General features: G+C 41.5%; 1 protein-coding gene across 1 annotated transcript in view; it reads left to right on the plus strand.

Annotated features, from left to right (window-relative positions):
• The window catches only part of LOC145405312 (alpha-(1,3)-fucosyltransferase C-like), a 39,094-nt gene extending 18,045 nt beyond the window's left edge, over positions 1-21,049 (plus strand). Inside the window, exons 4-5 of the mRNA XM_080276733.1 lie at positions 16,040-16,224; positions 20,913-21,049. Coding sequence (XP_080132859.1) covers positions 16,040-16,224; positions 20,913-21,049 — 322 coding nt within the window. The remainder of the gene's footprint in view (positions 1-16,039; positions 16,225-20,912) is intronic.
• Positions 21,050-21,811: the final 762 nt, after the last annotated feature.

The raw sequence follows: 21,811 nt of genomic DNA on the forward strand, positions 1-21,811 counted from the left end.
TGACACTACATTAAGATTTATAGTACCCCACTTCCCCACATACTACTCACACAACTCCACCACCACCCCAGACATAGCACGTAGCAACTTGACGGCATACCACAACATCCTCTTTGCCCTTGGACCCCTTACTCCTAGCAACCACATCCCTATTATAGCCTCCATCTCCGCTGCCCCATTAAACGTCCCCATCCCACCCAGACCCAACTTCTCCAAGGCCATTTGGGACAACTTCAAACGTGAACTAGATATATCTTTTGCAAACCTTCTCATCCCAGAAAATGGTACCCTGGAGGAAATCGATCAATCCCTAGAGAGTTGGTACACCATTATCCAATCTGCCATTAGAAACAATATCTCCACGACCACACACAGAACAATTACAGACCCCAGACACAGCAGAGACACACAGATCCTAATCAACCTGTACAATGCTCTTAGAACTCACTCCCAAACACATGGCTGGACTCGTGCACACTTCAGACAATACAAAACACTCTAGGCCCAACTACACACATCCTTTCTGACAGAACACAACACACACTGGTCCAGCACCATTACAAATATTGCCAACATATACAGAGACCCCGCCACCTTCTGGCGTAAAATTAAACTCCTCACAGGTAACCCTAATCCTGACCCACACTATATACTAGACTCTCGGGACAACAGACAACATTCCTCCAAAGAAAAAGTAGCTACCCATAGGCAACACTGGGATCCGTCTTCCAAGAGCATGAGGAAGAGCCAAACAACCTAATTCAAGAATATAACATCAGAGAATTTATATATGACAACCTGGACGGAATCACTCCATACCACTTAGCAAACCCTGCCAGACTTGACTCTAATTCAATCATCACCTCCGCCATTGTGGAAGGTGAAATTGCTTCCATCATAAAAAACATGAAAAAGACTTGCCCAGGTGAAAGCGTCTTTAACAAGACCGTTTTGTCCAACCTCCCCAGTACAGTCATAAAAACCCTAGGACAAATATTCAATGAGTCTGTCTCCGCAGGATACTTCCATGACAGGTTTAAGGAAGCCACGATAAAATTAATCCCCACAAAGAATAAAAACACTCATCTTGCAGAAAATTACAGAACCATCTCGCTCTTGGAAGTTCCCGGGAAGATTCTAGAGAGGATAATCAGCAAAAGACTCCAATTACACCTAGAAAACAACAACCTATACAACGATAACCAATATGGATTCCGATTCTCTAGAAGCACTACCCATGCAATCGCCATCGCAACCGAACACATTGCTATCAATAAATCAAACAAAGACCAGTGTCATGTAGTCCTCAGAGACATCATAAAAGCCTTTGACAAGGTTTGGCATCAAGGCCTGAAATACAAAATGCTCGACCTCAACCTTCCTATTATTACCGAACAACTTTTATGTGACTTTCTAGACGACAATAGAGCTAAAATAAAGGTAAAAAACTACACTTGCGCCAGTTTTGCCTCGGGCTGTGGTGTCCCACAGGGTAGTGTCCTGTCTCCTACCCTCTTCACCATCTTCACAAGCGACACCCCTCAAGCTACACATGGCATCAACATCAGCTATGCTGACGACATAACCCAAGTTATACAATACCCTGGCCAATCAAGGAACATCATGAACACCAGAACCAAACTCGATGTCGAGAAAATAAACTTCCAAGAATTAAAATGGAAAATTCGAACTAATATTAACAAAGTCTCGGTAATACAACTAGCCAACACGAGAAGGAAGCCATGAGGTCTCAACGATGAAATAGTGGAATTCAAAGAGGACGGAAAAACCCTAGGGCTTAAAAATAACACTAGGGGATATCTTGCTATTACAAAAGACAGGATACAAAAGGCAACAGGAGCATTATGCCGACTTCACAAATTAAAAAACAAGCCTACACAAATGAAAACGCGCCTTGTTAAAGCTCTGGTCCTCCCCATCCTAGAATATCCCCCCATCTCAACACACGCCTTCAGTCACACCCAGCTAAAGAATCTCCAGAGAGTACAAAACAAGGCACTCAGATTTGCCACGAACCAACACTGCCCCTACACATTAACCATCGAGCAAGTACACGAAAACACCAAAACTAAAGCCTTGAACATTAGGCTACATACTCAAGCAAAAAAGATATGGCAAAAAATCGAAGAACAAAACATAGATATGTACACCAACCTTAAAAGTAATATCGACGAAGGGAACCTCTCCTTCCACAAATGGTTCCCAAGCAGCCTAAAAATTATGACCTTCCCTAACTCCATTTATCAAACATTGTGCATGTCGAACCTCCTCCCAAAATGAACACAAAGACTATAACCTAACTAGCAAGCAAAGGAAAAAAATAAATAAAATTAAAATTAAAAACTTAAAAAGTGCAAGGTGGTCAGCCCAACATCTATCCACTCCACCTTCCTTCCTCTTTTCTCTCTTCTTCCTTCCTCTCTCCCCTATTTTCACCCATCTCCCTTATATATATATATATATATATATATATATATATATATATATATATATATATATATATATATATATATATATATATATATATATATATATATATACAGTATATATATATATATATATATATATATATATATATATATATATATATATATATATATATATACAGTATATATATATATATATATATATATATATATATATATATATATATATATATATATATATATATATAATACACACACATTATTAATTATCTTATAATAAGAACATCCTTTCAGACGCTTCAGTTGAGGAATTACAAACACGTTTCCGCTGTTGTACTCGTATAGAAACCCAGAATCGTGGGGACAAACGAACATAATGAGTAAAAAATACTGTTACTTCCTCGTTCCACACTGCCACAGGCTTCAACAGCAGTAGTTCAGTATAGGAAGGATGTCACCCAGTGAGTCGTTCTTCATAGGGTCTGCCTTTAAATGTACAGTACACATGAGCAGCTCAGGCGTCTTAAACAAACAAAGGCTTCTCACGTTCGTTGTCTTTATTTACCAGATTATTACACCTAATGCTTGCCAACTGCATTTCACTGTTTTCAAAAATACTGGAGCTATACAATCTGCACTGAAACTGAACTGACACTGAACTAAAACCAAACAGAACTAAAACTCCTCTAGTCCTTCCTTCATCCTTATATAAGCTTCCTATACTGTATACTAGAGTGATATACTACGTTCTCGGTGAAGGTACAGTTATCAGCTCAGAGATATCCCAAATATCCAAAGTTTTCATACACTGCTTAGCACTCTAAATTATTTAGCATACAAACTGAAATGAATTACATAATTTCACAGTCACATAAATAAAACATTCTAGAAGAAAAGAGCACAAAAATAATATTAACGTACAAATTACAAAATACCTCCCCTCCCAAATAGCAGGCTAACTGCCAAATCTGACTCGTAACCAAACTACGAGAATTAATGAAAACCTTCCAGTACTGCCTAACTAGCAAATCCCACCTCTCAACACTACCCTCGCTCTTCTCCTTGGTTATCCCGACAAAAGTACACAATGTATACAAACATAACCCTTAACCCATACCACGCTAGCGACGTAAGTCTATATCCCCTTCAAAAATGCCGGTGACATACTGTAGATCTATGTCCTGCAGCAATGAGAAGTCATTGCAAGCAACCAAAGTAAATTAGAAGGTAATAACGTATCTCGCTAACTCCAGACATTTCTCCACTACGCTTACAACACCGATTTAGGAGTGAGGGAGGTAGGGAGTCTTCACAGGCTCACAATTGCTGTGCTCTCTCAGTAACCTTGACGTTTCAGAGGTCGAGGGGCACCAACCTTACTTGATTCAACCTACTTTCTGACTTTGGGGATTGCTTTTATTAGTGCCAGGAATCTCATATTGATGTATTAAGCCCATTTACCTACAAAATAATCCAAAATCGATTCACAAGTTCACAGACGCTCAACTCTCAGTAACCTCGAAGATTTCAGGGGTAGAACAGCACCAACCTGACTCGATTCAACCAACTTTCTGGCTTTGATTATTTTTATCAGTGCCAGGGATCTTATATTGATGTATGAAGCCCATTTAGCCAGAAAAAAAAAAAAAAATCCAAAATCGGGTCACAAGCTCGCAGCCGTTCTGCTCTCTCAATAACCTCGAAGATTTCACTTGTAGAGTGGCACCAACCTGACTCGATTCAACCAACTTTCGGGCTTTAGTCATTTATTTTATTAGTGCCAGGGATATTACTGTGAAGTATTAAGCCCATTTAGCCAAAAATAAGAAATAAAAAACAAAATTGGCCACAATAGAGGGGTATCAGTCTTCTTTTTTGACCAATGCAGTATGGGTTAATGCAAACTAAACATTTAAATACACACAAAATAATCCTTCAACCTATCAGGCCTTCTCCTATGCCGCATCCAGAGACGTCCCTGTTCCTCCACACAGTCCACTCCTCCTGGAATGTCTTGGTCCACTTATTGATGCACTTCTTCTCTTGGGGAAACTGTCACCATTCTCTTGCACTTCAGCTCCTTGTTTCTCCTCAACATCCTCGGCTGCAGGAGAGCACGATTCCTCGGAGACACCCCAGCTGTACTGTCCTGGCCCATAGCACTGCCACAGATGATTCACGTGTACCACTTTGGGCGAGATTTCCTGCCCCCCACCGAATATGGCACTTCACGTCTGACAGGCGATCCAACACAGTGTACGACCCGTCCCACGGGCTATGCAGCTTCAGTGACTGTCCCTTCTTCCGCTCAGGATTGTATAACCAAACTTTGTCACCATCCTTGAAGCTCACCTCACTTGCCTCGGCATCATACTTGCACTTCATCACTTAGCTTGAAAACTTTAGAGTTTGTTGCACTTGATGGTGTACTTCAGCCAGCCTTTCCTGAAGATGCTTCACATAGCTGAAGGTGTCTGTTGGCAGCTCTTCACCAGGTGGTCTTTCCATTAGCAAGTTGACGGGCAAATGTAACTGATGGCCCAGCATCAGTTTTGCAGGGGTGTAGCTGGTAGACTTACTAGATGCAGACTGATATGCCATCAGCAATATTGGTAATTTCTGGTCCCATTCGGTTTATCCCTCTATGCAGTACTTGGCCAGTTCTTATCCCAGGGTCCGGTTGACTCTCTCCACCATCCCATCTGACTGTGGCCTTAGTGGGGTAATCCTGGTCTTCCTGATACCCAGTAACTTGCAGCACTCACAGGGCACAGCAGACTCAAAGTTTCTACCTTGGTCTGAACACAGCTCTTGTGACATCCCAAAACAACAGAAGAACTGGTCAACCAACACCTGAGCAACAGCCTAAGCCTCTTGATCAGAGATGGCATAGGCTTCTGGCCACTTTGTGAAGTAGTCCATGGTGACACATATATACCGGTTTAAATTTCAGTGTGTGGCAGAGGGCCAACAATGTCATCCGTGACCCTGTCCATCGGTGCATCCACTTGGTACAGCTGAAGAGGGGCGCAACTACGTTTCTTGAGTCCCTTCTTGGCACAGCATACATCACAGGCCCGACACCACTCTTCAGCATCCTGCTGCATGCCAGTCCAGGAGAACCTCTGTTGCTGCTGACTTACAGTTTTCATCACTCCTAGGTGCTCACTAATAATCTGGTAATGGGACTCATCCAAGGTCTCAGACCTCATTTTCTTTGGAACCATCAGTTGCCAATACTTGCTGAGGCCATTGGGAGTCTTCCACTGATGCTCCAGTAGTCCGTTGTTCAAACGAAGAAGGTCCCACTGGCTCCAGTAGCTCTTAGTCACAGGTCTGAATCTGGAAACCTCTTCCTGAGATGGTCTCACTGTACTCCACTGCAGCCACTCTAGCACTACAGTGCAGTCGCATTTCTTGCTAAAATTCCTATTCTTACTACACTCCTTGCCATCTGTTCTTCCGTCTTCTTGCACACTATCAATCAAGGTTCTCTTGCATTTCCTCAGTAATGGGTCTTCTTTGCAAAAACTGGCTGGTTGTTGCATCTTGTCACCAGCCTTTACTAATTCGCCCTCATCCTTTTCATCTTCTGCAGTCTTCTTCTTGCAGTCCTCATTTGGACAATCATAACTGAAGTGTTCCACCTCACCACATGTCCAGCACACTTTCTGCTCTGTTCTTGCTCCTTCTTCCATTTTTAACAATCGTTTTTATTGTGTCTTGGCTTACTTCAGAACCAGCAACCTCCTCTGGTCTTCTGTTCTCTCTTCTACCTGTAGCATTCCTCTTTCCTATGTCCTGGCTTTTCATAGTACTTGCAACTTCCTTCAAACTTTTCCACTTCACGTACCTGCCCCATTCATGCCTTGAATCCTGCACTATGACCTGCCTGAAAAGTGGACGTACTGGACCTGACATAGGACTCAAATTCTAGAGCCCTGGCTAGTGCTTCTTGCGTGCTTCTTGGTTGTGCCTACGTCACTTGCGCTTTCAACTCTGCACCATCAAGAGCATCGATGAACTGGTCTCTCAGAAGAATAGCCAACAGATTAAGGTGCTGCTCCCGGGCATGCTTTGTGTGCCATACTCTTCAAGTCATGAACAAACTCCTGTTGGGATTCACCTCGAGCCCATACATGGCTCTGGAATCTCGCTCTTTCAACCTCAGTCTGGTACATGGCCCCATATCTCATCGCTTAGACTTTCTCCTCCAATTCCATCCTAAACGATACTGGTGCTGTTCCCCCATCACTTCCCCCCCTCTGACTTCCTCATGGCTGACATTAAAATTTCTTCAGCTGATGTATTTTCTGCCATCACTGGCCTCAATACTAACAAGGCATATGGGCCTGATGAAGTCCCTCCTGTTGTCCTTAAGAACTGTGCTTCTGTCCTTACACCGTGCCTAGGTAAACTCTTTCGCCTTTGTCTATCAACTTGTATCTATCCTCCTTCCTGGAAGTTTGCTCTCAATCAGCCAGTCCCAAAGAAGGGTGACCGTTCCCAACCCTCTAACTATCGTCCACTTGCTTTAACATCCTGTGTCTCAAAAGTTTTTGAATCTATTCTTCACAGAAAAATTTTAAAGCATCTTTCCTATCAAAATCTTCTTTCTGATCGTCAGTATGGGTTCCGTCAGGGACGCTCCACTGGCGATCTTCTCACCTACCTTTCAGACTCCTGGTCATCCTCCTTTCGGGACTTTGCCGAAAGCTTTGCTACTGCACCTGATATCTCAAAGAATTTCGATCGAGTCTGGCATAAATCTTTAAATTCCAAACTGCCCTCTTACGGTTCCTATCCTCTATCTGTGCCTTCATCTATAGCTTCCCTTCTGGTTGTTCTATAGCTGCTGTTGTAGGCGGCCATCATTCTTCTCCTAGATCTATCAACAGTGGTGTTCCTCAGGGCTCTGTCCTATCACCAGCTCTCTTCCTTTTATTCATCAATGACCTTCTAAGCTGTACATCTAACCCTATCCACTCTTATGCTGATGATTCCACCCTTCACCTTTCCATTCGGTTCCTGCAACGTCCATCTCAGCAGTTACTTCAATGAACAAAGGATGAGGCTATGGCACACCTAGTATCTGACTTGGTTCGTATCTCTGACTTGGGTAAAAACAATCTTGTTTTTAATGCATGAAAGACTCAGTTCTTACACCTATCAACCCGACACAATCTTCCACAGGAAAACACACTATTGTTTAATAATATCCAGCTCAATCCTGCGTCATCCTTGAACATGCTTGGGGTTTTATTCGCTCGGGACTTATCTTGGAAAGATCACATTACACCTCTTGTAAAATCTGCTTTGAAGAGATTAGGTGTGCTAAGCTGACTCTGTACCTTCTTTACACCCCTGCACAGTTGTTGACTTTATACACAAGCTTTATTCGCCCCTGTGTAGAGTACAACTCTCATGTGTGGGGAGGCTCCACACATACAGCTCTTCTCAATAGGGTGGAGTCAAAGGCTTTTCATCTCATCAACTCTCCTTCTCTTACTGGCTTCCTTCAACCTCTGTCTCGTCACCGCACAGTTGCATCTTTATCTCATTTCTATTGCTACTTCAGTGGTCACTGCTGCTCTGAACTTTCTGCCTGCATCCCTCCACCTCTACGACGGGCACGTATCACCTGTGTAGCAACAAACTCTCATCCATTTTCTGTCCAGCTATCTAATGCAAGAGTTAACCGTTACTCCCAGTCCTTCATTTATGCAACAGGTCATCACTGGAACTGTCTCCCTCTGTCTGTATTTCCTACATCCTTTGATCTCCAGGCTCTCAAATGCAGTGTGTTCAGGCATCTCGAAATGAACAATTCTTGATTTTTTTTTTTTTTTCGAAGGAACGGTTTTCGGGCTCCTGGGCTTTGCTTCTTTCTTCCTTGCATTAAAAAAAAAAAAAAAAAAAAAAATCTGCTCTCCAGTACTTGTACTAAGTACTGATAACTGTTCCTCACGTCTGCTGACATTTGGCCCAGAATTTCCAATGCAGCACCCTTAAGGCTAGTAGCAAGCTGCACTGCCCTCTGCCTATCATCCCAACCATTCTGGTCAGTAGGTAACTAAGACTGTGCATAGTAAGCCTCCCAAGATTGTTTGCCATCAAATTCCTGAGGTTTCTTTTTAACTGGACCCCCATTATAGTCAGGCACTTCACTGGCTCGGGGCCAAAAAACTGAGTCATTATGATTAAGTCCAGGAAACAAAACTCCTACATTCCGATTATTCAATCCTGTAATGCTACCTTAGGATGCTTGGGATTCGTCAAGATTGCCATACACTGTCCTATTTTTTCATATGCTCCCTGTACACTAATCTCAGGCTCAGCAGAGCAGTATTTCTCTACAGCCTCAATTCTCTTACTAATTATCTACAAATGGCTGTCTACGTGCTTCAGCTGGTCATTTATATGCTTCAGTTGGTCGTCTACATGCTGTCTGCATTCCGTCATTATTCCCTCACTAATCTTCAGCATGTTGTCTGCACACCGTCTGCACTCCATCACATTATTGCTTACCTCATTCTTCTACTACCATAGCTATAGCAGCGTATACTTCCTCCATCAACTGTTGCTGTTGTTTCTTCATTTCCCCCATGAAAGCATTTAGCTGTCCTTGCATCCTCAGTTGTAATTCCCTCTGTCGCTCCTGTAAGGCCTCTTGAAGCTGTTCATATCGTTCTTTTTGTTCTTCACTTTGTGCCTCTCGTTGCTTATTCTGTGCTTGCAATTGTTCTCTGATTTTTTTTTCTGTCCATTTTGTCCCTGTAGGTGGATAGACAAGGACTGTGAAAAGTATTAAGAATATAATGGAGTAGATAGGAAGTTGTTGAATGCTGTGAAGAGTATGTATGTTGGTGCTAAGGCTGCAATGCATGTGGATGGTGAACTGAGTGAATTTTTCTCTTTGAAGGTTGGGTTCAAACAGGGATGTGTCATATCTCCATGGTTGTTCAACCTGTACATGGATGGGGTAATAAAAGAGATACAAGGTAGGGCAATGGATGTTGGAGTGGCCCTAGTGAGAGAGGGTAGTGTTTGGAAACTCCCTGTACTGTTGTTTGCAGATGATACTGTGTTGTTAAGTGAAGACGAAGGGGAGCTGCAAGGCTTGGTGGTTAAGTTTGGGAGAGTGTGTAAGAAACGGAATCTAAAAGTGAATGTAGGGAAGAGTAAAGTGATGGTCTTTGAGAGAGGTGTAGTCAGTGAATGTACAGTGAGGTTGGATGGTGAGGAAATGGAAAATGTGAGTACGTTTAAGTACTTGGGGAGTGTGATGAGTAAGGATAGAAGTTTGGAGGGTGAAGTTCTTGAAAGGGTACAACAAGGAAGAAAGGTTGCTGGTTCCTTGAAAGCACTGATAAGAAACAGGGAAGTGAGCATGGAAGTGAAAAAGTTACTATAAGACAGTATTGTGATACCAAGTCTAACGTGTGGAAGTGAAGCTTGGACGTTGTTGGATAGACACAAGTCAAGAGTGAGAGCAGTGGAAATGAGTTATTTGAGAGAAGCCTGTGGAGTCATATGGAGAGACAGGGTGACAAATGAGGATATAAAGAAGCGTTGTGGTGTGGATGTGGATGTGATAGGAAGCGTTATGAGGAACACACTGAGGTGGTTTGGCCATGTTAAGAGTTTGGAGGGTGAGAGGTCGACGAGGAGAGTGTATGTGAGTGAGGTGGAGGGGGGAGAGGGAGGGGGAGGCCAAGGATGAGATGGAGGGATGGAGTGGAGAGGTATATGAGAGGGGGGGGGTGAGTTGGGAGCAGTGCAGTGAAATGGCGGGGGCCAGGGCGACGTGGAGGCGATTTGTTTGTGGCCACCCCGTACGGGATTAAGGCGTCTGGCAATAGATAGATAGATAGGCCTAGCCTAGTTATCCTTTGAGTTCTTTCTGTCCTTCATTCTGTGCTTGTAATTGTCCTTTGAGTTCTTTCTGTCCTTCATTCTGTGCTTGTAATTGTTCTTTGAGTTCTTTCTGTCCTTCATTCTGTGCTTGTAATTGTTCTTTGAGTTCTTTCTGTCCTTCATTCTGTGCTTGTTGTTGTACACTTTGTCCCTGTAGTTGTACACTGAGTTCTTTCTGTCTTTGAATTTGTTCTCGTAGTTGTTTACTTTCTGCTTGCAGAAACTTCATGATTGCAGCCAATGACACCTCCTCCTGCCTAGATTAGCTTCTCGTCTGTACACCTTTCACTTTCATGTCGAAAATTATATTCCCTGCAGCACTTTCTGTCCCAATTCCTGACACCACTTGTTACGTCCCTGTTCGACACTGCCACGGGCTCCAACAGAGGTAGTTCTAGGAAGAACGTCACCCAGTGAGTCGTTCTTCGCAGGGTCTGCCTTTAAATGTACAGTACACAAGATCAGCTCAGGTGTCGTAAACAAACACGGGCTTCGCACGTTCATTGTCTTTATTTACCAAATAGTTACATTTAATGCTTGCCAACTACACTTCACTCTTTTCACAAGTACTGGAGGTATATAATCTACACCGACACTGGACAGACACTGAACAGTCACTGAATTAAACTCAAACTGAACTAAAACTCCTCTAGTCCATTCCCTAACCTTATATAAGCTTCCTATATAATAGAATGATCTACTACGTTCTCGGAGAAACAACAGTTACCAGCTTGGAGACATCCCAAATATCCATAGTTTTCTTACGCTGCATAAGTCTAAATTATTTAGCATACACACTGAGATGAAATTACAGATTTTAACAATCACATAAATAAAACATTATGGAGAAAAAGAGCACAGAAATTATAGTACAACTTACAAAATACCTCCGCTCCCAAACAGCATGTTAACTGGCAACTCTGACTCATAACTGAACTACGAGAATTACTGAGAACCTTCCAGTACTACCTAACGAGCAAATCTCGCTTCTCAACAATACATTAAACACTGTAACAACTTGCTAGATTCAACCACACTCAAGTTGGGAATACTAGACACACACACACACACACACACACGCATTACACATGTACACCTAATTGCACACGAACATTTGTTTTCACAAATTTCCATAACAGCATTTTAGTGTAGTACATCACATACGTTGCTTACGTATGTGATGTACTACACTAAAATGCTGTTATGGAAATTTGTGAAAACAAATGTTCGTGTGCAATTAGGTGTACATGTGTAATGTGTGTGTGTGTGTGTGTGTGTGTGTGTGTGTGTGTGTGTGTGTGTGTCTAGTATTCCCAACTTGAGTGTGGTTGAATCTAGCAAGTTGTTACTGTGTTGGGTCTGGTTAGTACTTGGATGGGTGACCGCCTGGGAACACCAGATGCTGTTGGCATTACGTTCTCCCTACGTGTCAAGTGGGGTTGGTGGAGGATTAGTGCCCCTCCCTGTAAAACAATTAACTCTAAGCCCTTGGCCACCCCGTTTGGGATACATGGCGTCTGGCAATGAATGAATGAATGAACATCACATACTTATTCACTTATTAACATGCTTGATCTCTCTCTCTCTCTCTCTCTCTCTCTCTCTCTCTCTCTCTCTCTCTCTCTCTCTCTATATATATATATATATATATATATATATATATATATATATATATATATATATATACCGTATATAAAACACAGCAAGGAAAAACAAATGAATTAAAAAATAATCCATACACCACATTACTGGCGTCTTCCATTCATAAAAAATCTGTCACAGTTGGACTTGAACAGCTGTAGGTTGAAGTTTGGGGGGAAACAACTCCGTGAAAGCGAGTTCCAGAGAGATGCAGTTCGGGGAATAAAAGAATTCCGATAGAAGTTCTGCAACATGGGTGTGTGACATTCCAGTCATGAGCGCTACCAGATACCTGTGTAACGTAAGGGAAGGCATGGGGAAGTGGCACGATAGACGCAACTTCGTCTGAGCATTTACCACAAAAGTATCTGTAAAATAATGCAAGGAAGGCAACATTACTTCTTTCTTGTAGGGGAGGTAGTTTACAAGTAATAGCAGGGTTATTAATAATTCCAACAGCTTTGTTCTGAAATTTGTCTAGTTGTTTTAGTGCAACCTCTCCACATCCATTACACAAGGGTGAGCAATATTCCAGCTGAGAGTGCACATGACTGATAATTTATAGCTAACTGCTCTTCAGTGAAGAAGTTAAGGACTCTGTACAATAATTCAAGTTTCTTTGAGGTGGTTTTAGCAAGTGATCTGACATGAAAGGTCCAGTTGAGGGCATTGTTAAGTGAAACACCGAGAATTTCAACACTTTTGGAGATGGGAATATTAGTAGCACTGAAGGTAATATACGAATCTGGCAATATCTGTCTATTAGTAAATTGTATATACTTGGTTTTACTAGCATTAAATGAGACTAGTCTATTTTGTCCCCATGAGTCTTGATTTATGGAGATGGTTGCACTGAGTTGAAAGTTAAGAGATATTAAACTTTGTAAAAAGGTGTTTGAGCGTGATTGAACTGTGAGGTGTTGAGTCATCTGCCTCTGAATGGATGGGATTGTGGGTGACAGACAAGAGTTCATTAATATGAACTACGAATAAGGTTGGCGCCAGAACTGGTCCTTGTGGCATGCTGGCGTTAATTGGGTGGAAATTGGAATATACATAATCTACTTTTACTCTTATTTTTCTGTCACTGAGATATGAGGAAGACAGTGAAGAAAAGACGTTAGTCCATAGCAAGGGAGTTTGGATGGCAGGAAACGGTGCCACACTCTGTTGAAAGCTTTAGAAATATCAAGGGCTACTGCATGAGTGTCTCCGTGTTGGTCAGTTAACTGATGGATGGTATGAGTCATGAGATTGAGTATATCAATGGTGTAACTTTCGTGGTGAATATCATGTTCTCTACCAATAATTTTGTTGGATTGAAGGTGTCTATGTGCCTATTTATTACAATTTCAAATACTTTACCAAAGGAAGATGTTATAGTTATTGATCTATAGGCCTAATTATCAGAGGGGTTAGAGGCTCTTCCTTTCTTTGGAATTGGGTGGATATTGGTTTCTTTCAATGAATCGGGGAATGAAGAAGTACGTATGCATAGTCTGAATAATTTAGCCAGAACAGAGGCAACCTCTGGAGAGCACTTTTTCAGAGGAATTGGAGGAATTCCATCTGGGCCTGGAGCTTTGTTGGTTGATAAATTGTCTAGGATGGATATTACGTATCTAGTCAGAATTTTAAGGGGAACAATTTCAGGAGAGTCAATTTCTAGTACTGGGACGTTCTGGCTGACTTCCGGCAAATGTACTGGCAAGTATATTCGCTTTACCATTTGTACAGTAGTGTTACCGTCTGAAGATTTTAGTGGGTGAATGGATGATGACTTGTTAAGGGTATTATTGAAAGAATTGATAGTTGACCAGAATTTCTGTTGTCATTCGGATTGTTAAGTAGTTTTGATTCTTAATTTTGAAGAAAGTTTCAATTAGCGAGATTTATTAAAGTTTTTGCAGGGTTTCTAGCACTTTTAAATTGACGGATTCATTTTTTTTTTTAAGTAAAAATTATATGCTAATGACTTTTGGGCCGTTACTCTGGCGCAACAGCTATCAAACCATTTTGGAGAGTTCGATCTTTTGGTGAACTGTTGACTTGGTATGAATAAATCCATACCAGTTAATGTAAAGTAATTAATGTGGGACCGGGTACAATTGAAATTACTAGAGAAGAAAGACTGCCATGGAATATCAGCAAGATAATTTCTAAATCCATCCGAGTTTGCCCTAACAAAATGCCATCGGGTCACCCTAACGGTTCAGAATTGGAAGGTTTGGAGGGCTAACTAATGAGGCTTTGCTGAGATTGTGGTCAGAGGATCCAAGTGGTGACAATACTTCTATCCTGTAATTTAAAGGGATTTAATTGGGGTTATAATATTAGACGATAAAACAGAAGGCAGCAAAAACTAATTATCTACGTCATTAACTAGTGTGGTTGATATCTGTTTGTATTTGGCCCTCTTTCCTTTTTTTTTTTTTTTCCTAAATTTAATGCCACATTTTCTGTTTCCATCGCTATTTTTTCCCATCTGTTTTTGTCTTGTAAGGTAGATATCCAGGGCTGGTTTTTTTTTTTTTCTGACTTTTCTGAAGGTTAAGGAAAATGGCAGGAAGGTTGGGAAGCAGAATACTGGAGGGAGGAAAAAAGGTAAAAAGTGACGACATTTAAATTTTCGTCCACATACGAATTATTTTTTGCACTGGTGAAAATAAGTGTACAGGTACCAAAAACTGAAAGTAAAAAGAAAAGAAGGAGGTTTATATTCGAAAACCTTAAAAATATAGAATATGTCGAACAACTTAGATGCAAAGTTAAAGAAAAAATAAAAAACAAAGGAAATAGTAACATCAAGAGCAAATGGAAAAACTTTAAAAGATGCTTTTAAAATGACTGCTGAGGAAGTGATACAGGTTAAAGTTAGTGGAAACACTGTAAAGAAAAGCACTGCCTGGTGGACAGATGAAGTGGACCAAGCAGTGAAAGCAAAGATGAAAGCTTTTTGGAAGAGGAAGAAAACAAGACTGCAAGAAGACAGGCTTAACTATGTAGAGCTAAGAAATCAGGCTGAAAATACAGAGGAGCACAAAAACAGAAGTCTGGCAACGTATAGGGGAAGACCTGAGTAGAGATGTGAAAGAGACAAGAAAACTATTATACAGCACAGCAAGGAACTATAGAAAATGAAATACCGAAGTTACATATGCAGTAAAAAGTGAACAAGGAACTAATCTATTAACAAGATCAGAAGATATATCGGAGAGATGGAGAAGTCATTGTCAAGATTGCTAAATGCAGGGGATTTAAATGATAATGAGGATATGCCGGAAGTCCAGGAACATAACCTAGAGGGGTATGAAGGTGACATAAGTGTTGAGGAGGTAAGAAGTGCTATTGGTAAACTGAAACATGGCAAAGTGAGGGGAAAGGATGGGTCGCCAGTGGAAATTATTAAGGCTCTTGGAGAGACTGGAATAGTTTGATTGAGAGAAATTATAAATGATGCTTTGGACGCGGGAGCAATACCAGTGGAATGGAGAAAAGCCATTGTTTGCAACAACTGTAGAGGAATTCCAATGGTGTCATCCCAGCTCGTTACAGATGCTTCAGTGGTTAAAGGTTTGAGCATGACAGCCAATTTTGTCAACAAATCTGCTGGGTTTCCTTCAGGTGTGTGCTACTCGTGAGGGGATTCTCAAGATGGGATGGTTTGTCCGAATCCCATATATACTTGTACACACTTAATAAGGAGCTTGTTTTTCTGTCCAGTCTGTGGAAGAGGGAAAGGTATAGTGATAAATATATTTTGTTTGATTGTGTGTTTTTCTTTGTCTCAAACACTCATGGCAAGAAATCATGGTGCTCCAGCCCCCCCCCACCCCATCAATATCTGGGTCCTCCTTGACGATGTTCATTCTCGAATTGTGTATTTGCAACATTTTTACTTCAGATAGGTATATAATTGTTGACTTTTCCCTGCTGTGCTTTAATGCTCGGAACCCAGTACTTGGAGTGTAGGTGGATTGGAGACCTGGCATTTTTATTTATTTTTGTTCTCTAAACGTTTCGCTCCCCCACAGGTATGGGAGATGTGGGACACAAGTGTGCCGACCTGCAGGGCCCTTAAATGAGCCATGCTGGAGGAATGTATTGAGCACTAACTACTCGTTCTATCTGTCAATGGAGAACAGCATCTGTGACGACTACATCACTGAAAAGCTCTACAACCCTCTCGTCTTCAATCTGGTCCCTGTTGTGTGGGGAGGTTAGTACTGTGTGTGTGTGTGTGTGTGTGTGTGTGTGTGTGTGTGTGTGCTGAGGGATGAGTGTATTCACGTTTGATTCTGATCCACAACATGAGTAGGCTATACCTTCCTCCTTTATCTACAGGTTCTGACTACGATATGTACAGTCGCCAAACTTTCCACCTGGGCCACCTAGCCGCGAGAGGTGGGTAACGGGTGCTGGCAACAGTGTATATGTTTGTTCGTGTGTACGTGCTCGACGAAAGTTCGGATCATCAACTCTTTTCGTCCATAGTGAACCTCTGTCAGAGTCAGAGTTCATCCCATAGATGGCTGGGTACGGAGTTAGGTGGTGAGAAAAATGTCTCAGGAGTAAAGCGGCTCTCCCATCGGCTCAGCCAGTTGCATGAAACTGGTCGCATGGAAAATTGTTGTGTGCCACAGGTCGCGCTGACCAAGGCCAAAGATATATGACTATATAAATTTTATAATAAAGTAATATAAATAATATTCTTATATAAATATAAACTTTTATTTATAATACAATAATATATATTATACTATACATATTTGGCCTTGGTCCGTGCAACCTGTGACATGCAACAATTCCATGCGACCGGTTTCCTGCAACTGGTCGAGCCGGTGGGAGAGCTGCTTAAGGGGGGAGCTTGGCATAGTGAAGGCCAGGGAAGGTGCAGGACGTTGAGGGGAGGGGGTTACGTTATTCATACCGCCAGTGACAATAACTGCCGAACTACTTTTTGAGATCCATTGGCAATCTACCAAATATTTACATTTTTTAACAATACTAAACATCTTATTTTCTATGTTGTTTTTACATTGTTACAATAACATGTTAATGCACTAAATACTGGAATCACTCCAAGCCTTTCTCTCACACTCTCTCATTATATCAGTAATTCCATTTCATAGGGTTATCACTTGATACCATTATCAGTATAGGTCGAAGATGAATGCATTTACCTAACATCTACATCCAGTTACAAGTAAGATTGCCTGCCATATTCACATCATGAATGACACTGACCAATAAACATTAGGATGATGTTCAGACACTGTTAACGGTTGCTTATTTCCTCGTTGGTAGTACTTCAGGCAGATGTTTTCATGTGTTCTGTGGTGCACCACGAAGAGGTAGGAGATTAAAATACTGTCACCTCAGCAGGCAGAGAATTTATGCATACTTTTGTCGAATGTGGTTATTATATCAGCTATGATAATGATTTACCGTACCATTTTTCATATGACTATGATCATTACAGCACATCTTTATAGTCCATTCGTCTAACGTATGACTGAATTACACATTGAAAGGAAAACTGATTGTGAGCGGTGCCGCTTATGTGTGCGGTCACACATTTACATGCTCATCTATTATTCACCGAACAACATTATCTCACATTATAGCAAGATGAAGACACCATCTCTTCACCACAGTATGCAAAAGCTCCCAGTCATTTTAAGCTCAATTTTATTGATTCATGAATTGTTTGGACATTTATATCACCATTGCCTGTGATATTACTTATGTGATTGGTAAATGCAACGTAACGAACATGAAATTATCATTACAGGCTGGAACGCTTTTTTTTTTTTTTTATCCCTCGAACCTCGTTTTAGCCCCCGTCACCGAGGTCCGGAGTGCGAGGATATGTGATGTTGGTTGCTGACTGGCTGCAACCAAGACCTAGGTCATAAGACAAGGGCTTGGTGTTTAATAGGAGAAACCCATCTCTCCTGACGGGGGTGGAACCACGTCACACGGATCGCCTGGCGGAAGCGTTAACTACCACGTCACCCACAGTACTGTTTCAAATATTTAATATATATCAACTATTAAAACAATTGCCGTGTTTGCACTGCAAGCACAGAGATCCACGTAATGATTAAGTGATGAGATGCTTAGGTTTTCTATTGTTAACGAAAGGTTGACTCATGACTAGCTGACTCGAGGCAGTATTCTGCCTCAACGAACGAGTTTCAACCTCCGACATCTACAGCTCCTAACTCTCCAACTTAGTTTAAATTAATATCCTCCCAATGAGTAATCCTGTAACGATTAATGACCTAACTTGTCTAATCATGTCTCGGATCAAGAATGGTATTTCAATAGGTTTAATCGGGATCGGCCCAGGACTGACTAAATGCAAAACGAACAGTCAGACACAGATATCTACTTTTCAACCATAAGGGCCGGTCACACGACGGTTCTTCCCCCCCAATATGCAGTAGACATTTTTTAGCCATGGGTTTATCATGTAATAATGAAAAAGAATACGTTTTTAAATATATAATATACGTAAAGATGCGGTCTTTTGAATTAGTTTACTTATTGTTTTCAATACTTGCATTATCCAACACTTTCAAGAAGCTCCTTTGAAATTCTATCGCCTAAAAATTGTCAACTGATTACTGGGATGAACTTTGACTGAGGTTCACTAAGGAAAACGAGAGGTGATGATCCGAACTTTCATCAAGCATGTACACACGAACAAACAGATAGCCTACACTGTTGCCAGCACCCCTTACCCACCTCTCGTGGCGGGGTGGCCCAGGTGGAAAGTTTGGCGACTGTACCTGCCTCCTCACTCCCATATCAATGCTCGTCACTATCACCCGAAGGACCTGGCCCGGCTCCTGCTGCATCTCCACCAGAACCCCGTCGAATATGGCAGGTACTAGATAAGAGGTTTCTTTTACCGATCGTTAGGTATTAAGTTCAGTATCGTTTATTGGTGTGCTTAATTCAAATAGTTTTATTTGTTTATTCAGGTGTAGCAAACAGAGGAAAACAAAAAGTGCTATATACTCATTGGCTCTTTCGAAACAGTATTTCTAGAAATCTAAGACAAGAAAAAAAAAAACTCCACTGTCTATCAATTTCTTCTGCAGGAATCTGGGAGGAAGAACCACCATGCAGTATTGGAACTGTCATGGAAAATGCCAAGGAAATGATGAACGAAACGTTAATAAACATTATCTTAACCTTAACGTTTACATGAAAGCTGACATTAAGACCATAACAGTATGGTGCAGGCCTCATATCCCCAGTGACCTAGTCTGGAATGAATAATCATTTTCTTACACACCGTGAACGTTTTAAACTTGAAATTAGAAGTTCTATACTTATTAAGTCGACTTCTAATATGAGCACTGAAATGGCTTTCAACTGAATCAAATGCATTCTTACCAGTAAAGTGCACTTTGTGAGCACGTGCTGGGTGAACAAGCGTTTAACCCGTCATGTCCCGAGCTATTTCGCACCTCCGACACCCCCCAATCCCGAGGTATTTTCGAAAAAAAAATTGGGGGGCTAAAACTTCCACTTTCGGTGAGAAACATCGAAAATTTCATAGAGAAATCGCTCACCCGAGGTTTAAAATACTCGATCCAGTAGCAGTACCTCCTTACCTGACTGGGTTTTCTAACAGGGTTGCACCAATGAAAACGAGTTCTATGGGAGGGTAACTATTTCAGATCACTCATAAACGGTATTTATTTATTTACTTGGTACGAATTTATATGTAGTACGAGAGTATATTGGTTTTCAAACAGTAATATAGGCATTATAAGCATTGTTTCACTCACTAACTCATCACCATACCTGACCTTCTTTTGCCACATTACCTAATCATCATTTCTGACTGTTTCTTCCTCTAATGCTATGTAAACTTTGTCCTCCACATTGTCATCAATTGGGGAATCACTCTGGCCCTGAATGTCTTTATTGGCCAGGTCACTGGTAACAGGTGAATTGCCGAGACAATGGCTTGCAGGGAGGGGGGAGGTTATGCGGTGTAAGGCATTGTCCCTGCTTGGCATCTTGTGGATGAATAGAGGAAGGTGTCCCGTGTATACGTACGAAAAATCATGCGCGAAAATTAAAAATTGTGCAAATTATGAACCTTGCAATTGCGTGACATACCAGTACGTTGACAGGACTGGCAAATGCAAAATGTTGCAATGTACCCATATGTTGATGGGATGCCTCGGGTTAACACCTATAATCATAATTTCATCTTGGTGTAAACTTTCAACATTGCTGATGAAGTAAATGAACAATAACAAAAGAATAATTGAGCTAAAATATTTATTTTCTCATGTTTTCTTTCTCTCACCAGGGAAAAAGTTGTTCCCAGTTTTTCGCACCTATTAACATCACCGAATCAACTGCTGAACTGGATATTCTCTACAAACTTTGTGAGTGCCTAGTGAACATTGGAGTGATATAGTGACTTCATGTTATATTTGCATTAGTGACTTTTGGAGCAATAAATAAGTCGCTCTGCTTCCTACTGCGCAGGCGTGGGGGCTATCAAAGAAAACAAACTGTGATGTCACTGACCGCTTTTGATTCACAATGGATCGTGAAGCCATGTTAACTGAAACGCAAGACCTATGGGAGTTCGCTGAAATTAATAAGGGATCAGTGAGTACCAAATTTGACAATCTAACCAAGACAAATGAATCTCTGAAAACAAGCTTAGGGTTCAGTCAGGCTGAAGTTGACGATTTAAAAGCCACTATAAAGAATCTGCAACAAAATCTTCTGAAGATCAACACCAGTTTCGAACACTTCAAGAAGAGATAACTGCTATACGAAATCAGTCAAACCATCTCACTACATGATGCGACGAAATATATGATAATTCTAGGCAAAACAATATGAAAATTGATGGTCTGCCAGATGTGTGGGAGACATGGGAGCAAACCTGTGTAAAGGTAAAGAACTTCCTAAATGAGAAAATGGATATGTCTGATGTGTCCGTGCAGCAAGCTCATCACATGGGGTCCCATCGAGTAGATCGACCTACTGTACTGTAGACCCATTCTTGTGCGTTTCACTTGCTATAGTGATAGGGATGCTGTCCTGAGAAATGTAGGCAGCTTGCGTGGAACACAAATATATATCAACGAAGACCTCTGCCCAAATTCTCAGCAAACAAAGAGGAACCGAATTCCAGAACTGAAGAAGGCTAGAGAACTGACAAGTTGGCCTAGTTTATTGGATCGAACCTGGTAGTGCGAGAGAAAGATTCAACCACAGCACCCAAGAAAGATGCTGCAGAATCTTCATCTCGGCAAACTCCCTTCAGCTCGGCTTCTGTTACATCTGTCCACTCAAAGCAGACTACCACTACTACAGCTTCTAATACTGCAACTACTACTATCATAGTGACGGAAGTGGAATCAACCAGCATCACACCAGTAAGCACAGCTATCGCTTCATCTTTTTCAACCGTGGCTATCACCACTGCTTCAGACATGGATGTAATGACTGCAACCACCTCAATCAGCGCCCCGACCTTGACTACCAATGCTGCCAAGCCCCCACCACCACCTCTGTGGGTGACATCTACCAGCACCCCACCTTCCCCCACCACCACTTCCCCCGCCTCCGCTATGGCATCTGAGAGTTACACCAGCACATTCTCATGCCAACAAAAATCTCATTCTGCTACTAACCAAGTTACACCTAAAGCACATAATAATGCAGGCAAGATGACTCTCCGCCCTCCAGACACTTGTAAATAATTCCACTATCTACTAATGATCTCTTTATTCTAATTCCCTTTTATATTATCT

Source organism: Coenobita brevimanus, chromosome 66 (assembly GCF_032717465.1).
Source record: "Coenobita brevimanus isolate Jiangsu-jjx chromosome 66, ASM3271746v2, whole genome shotgun sequence".
NCBI lineage: Eukaryota > Metazoa > Arthropoda > Malacostraca > Decapoda > Coenobitidae > Coenobita > Coenobita brevimanus.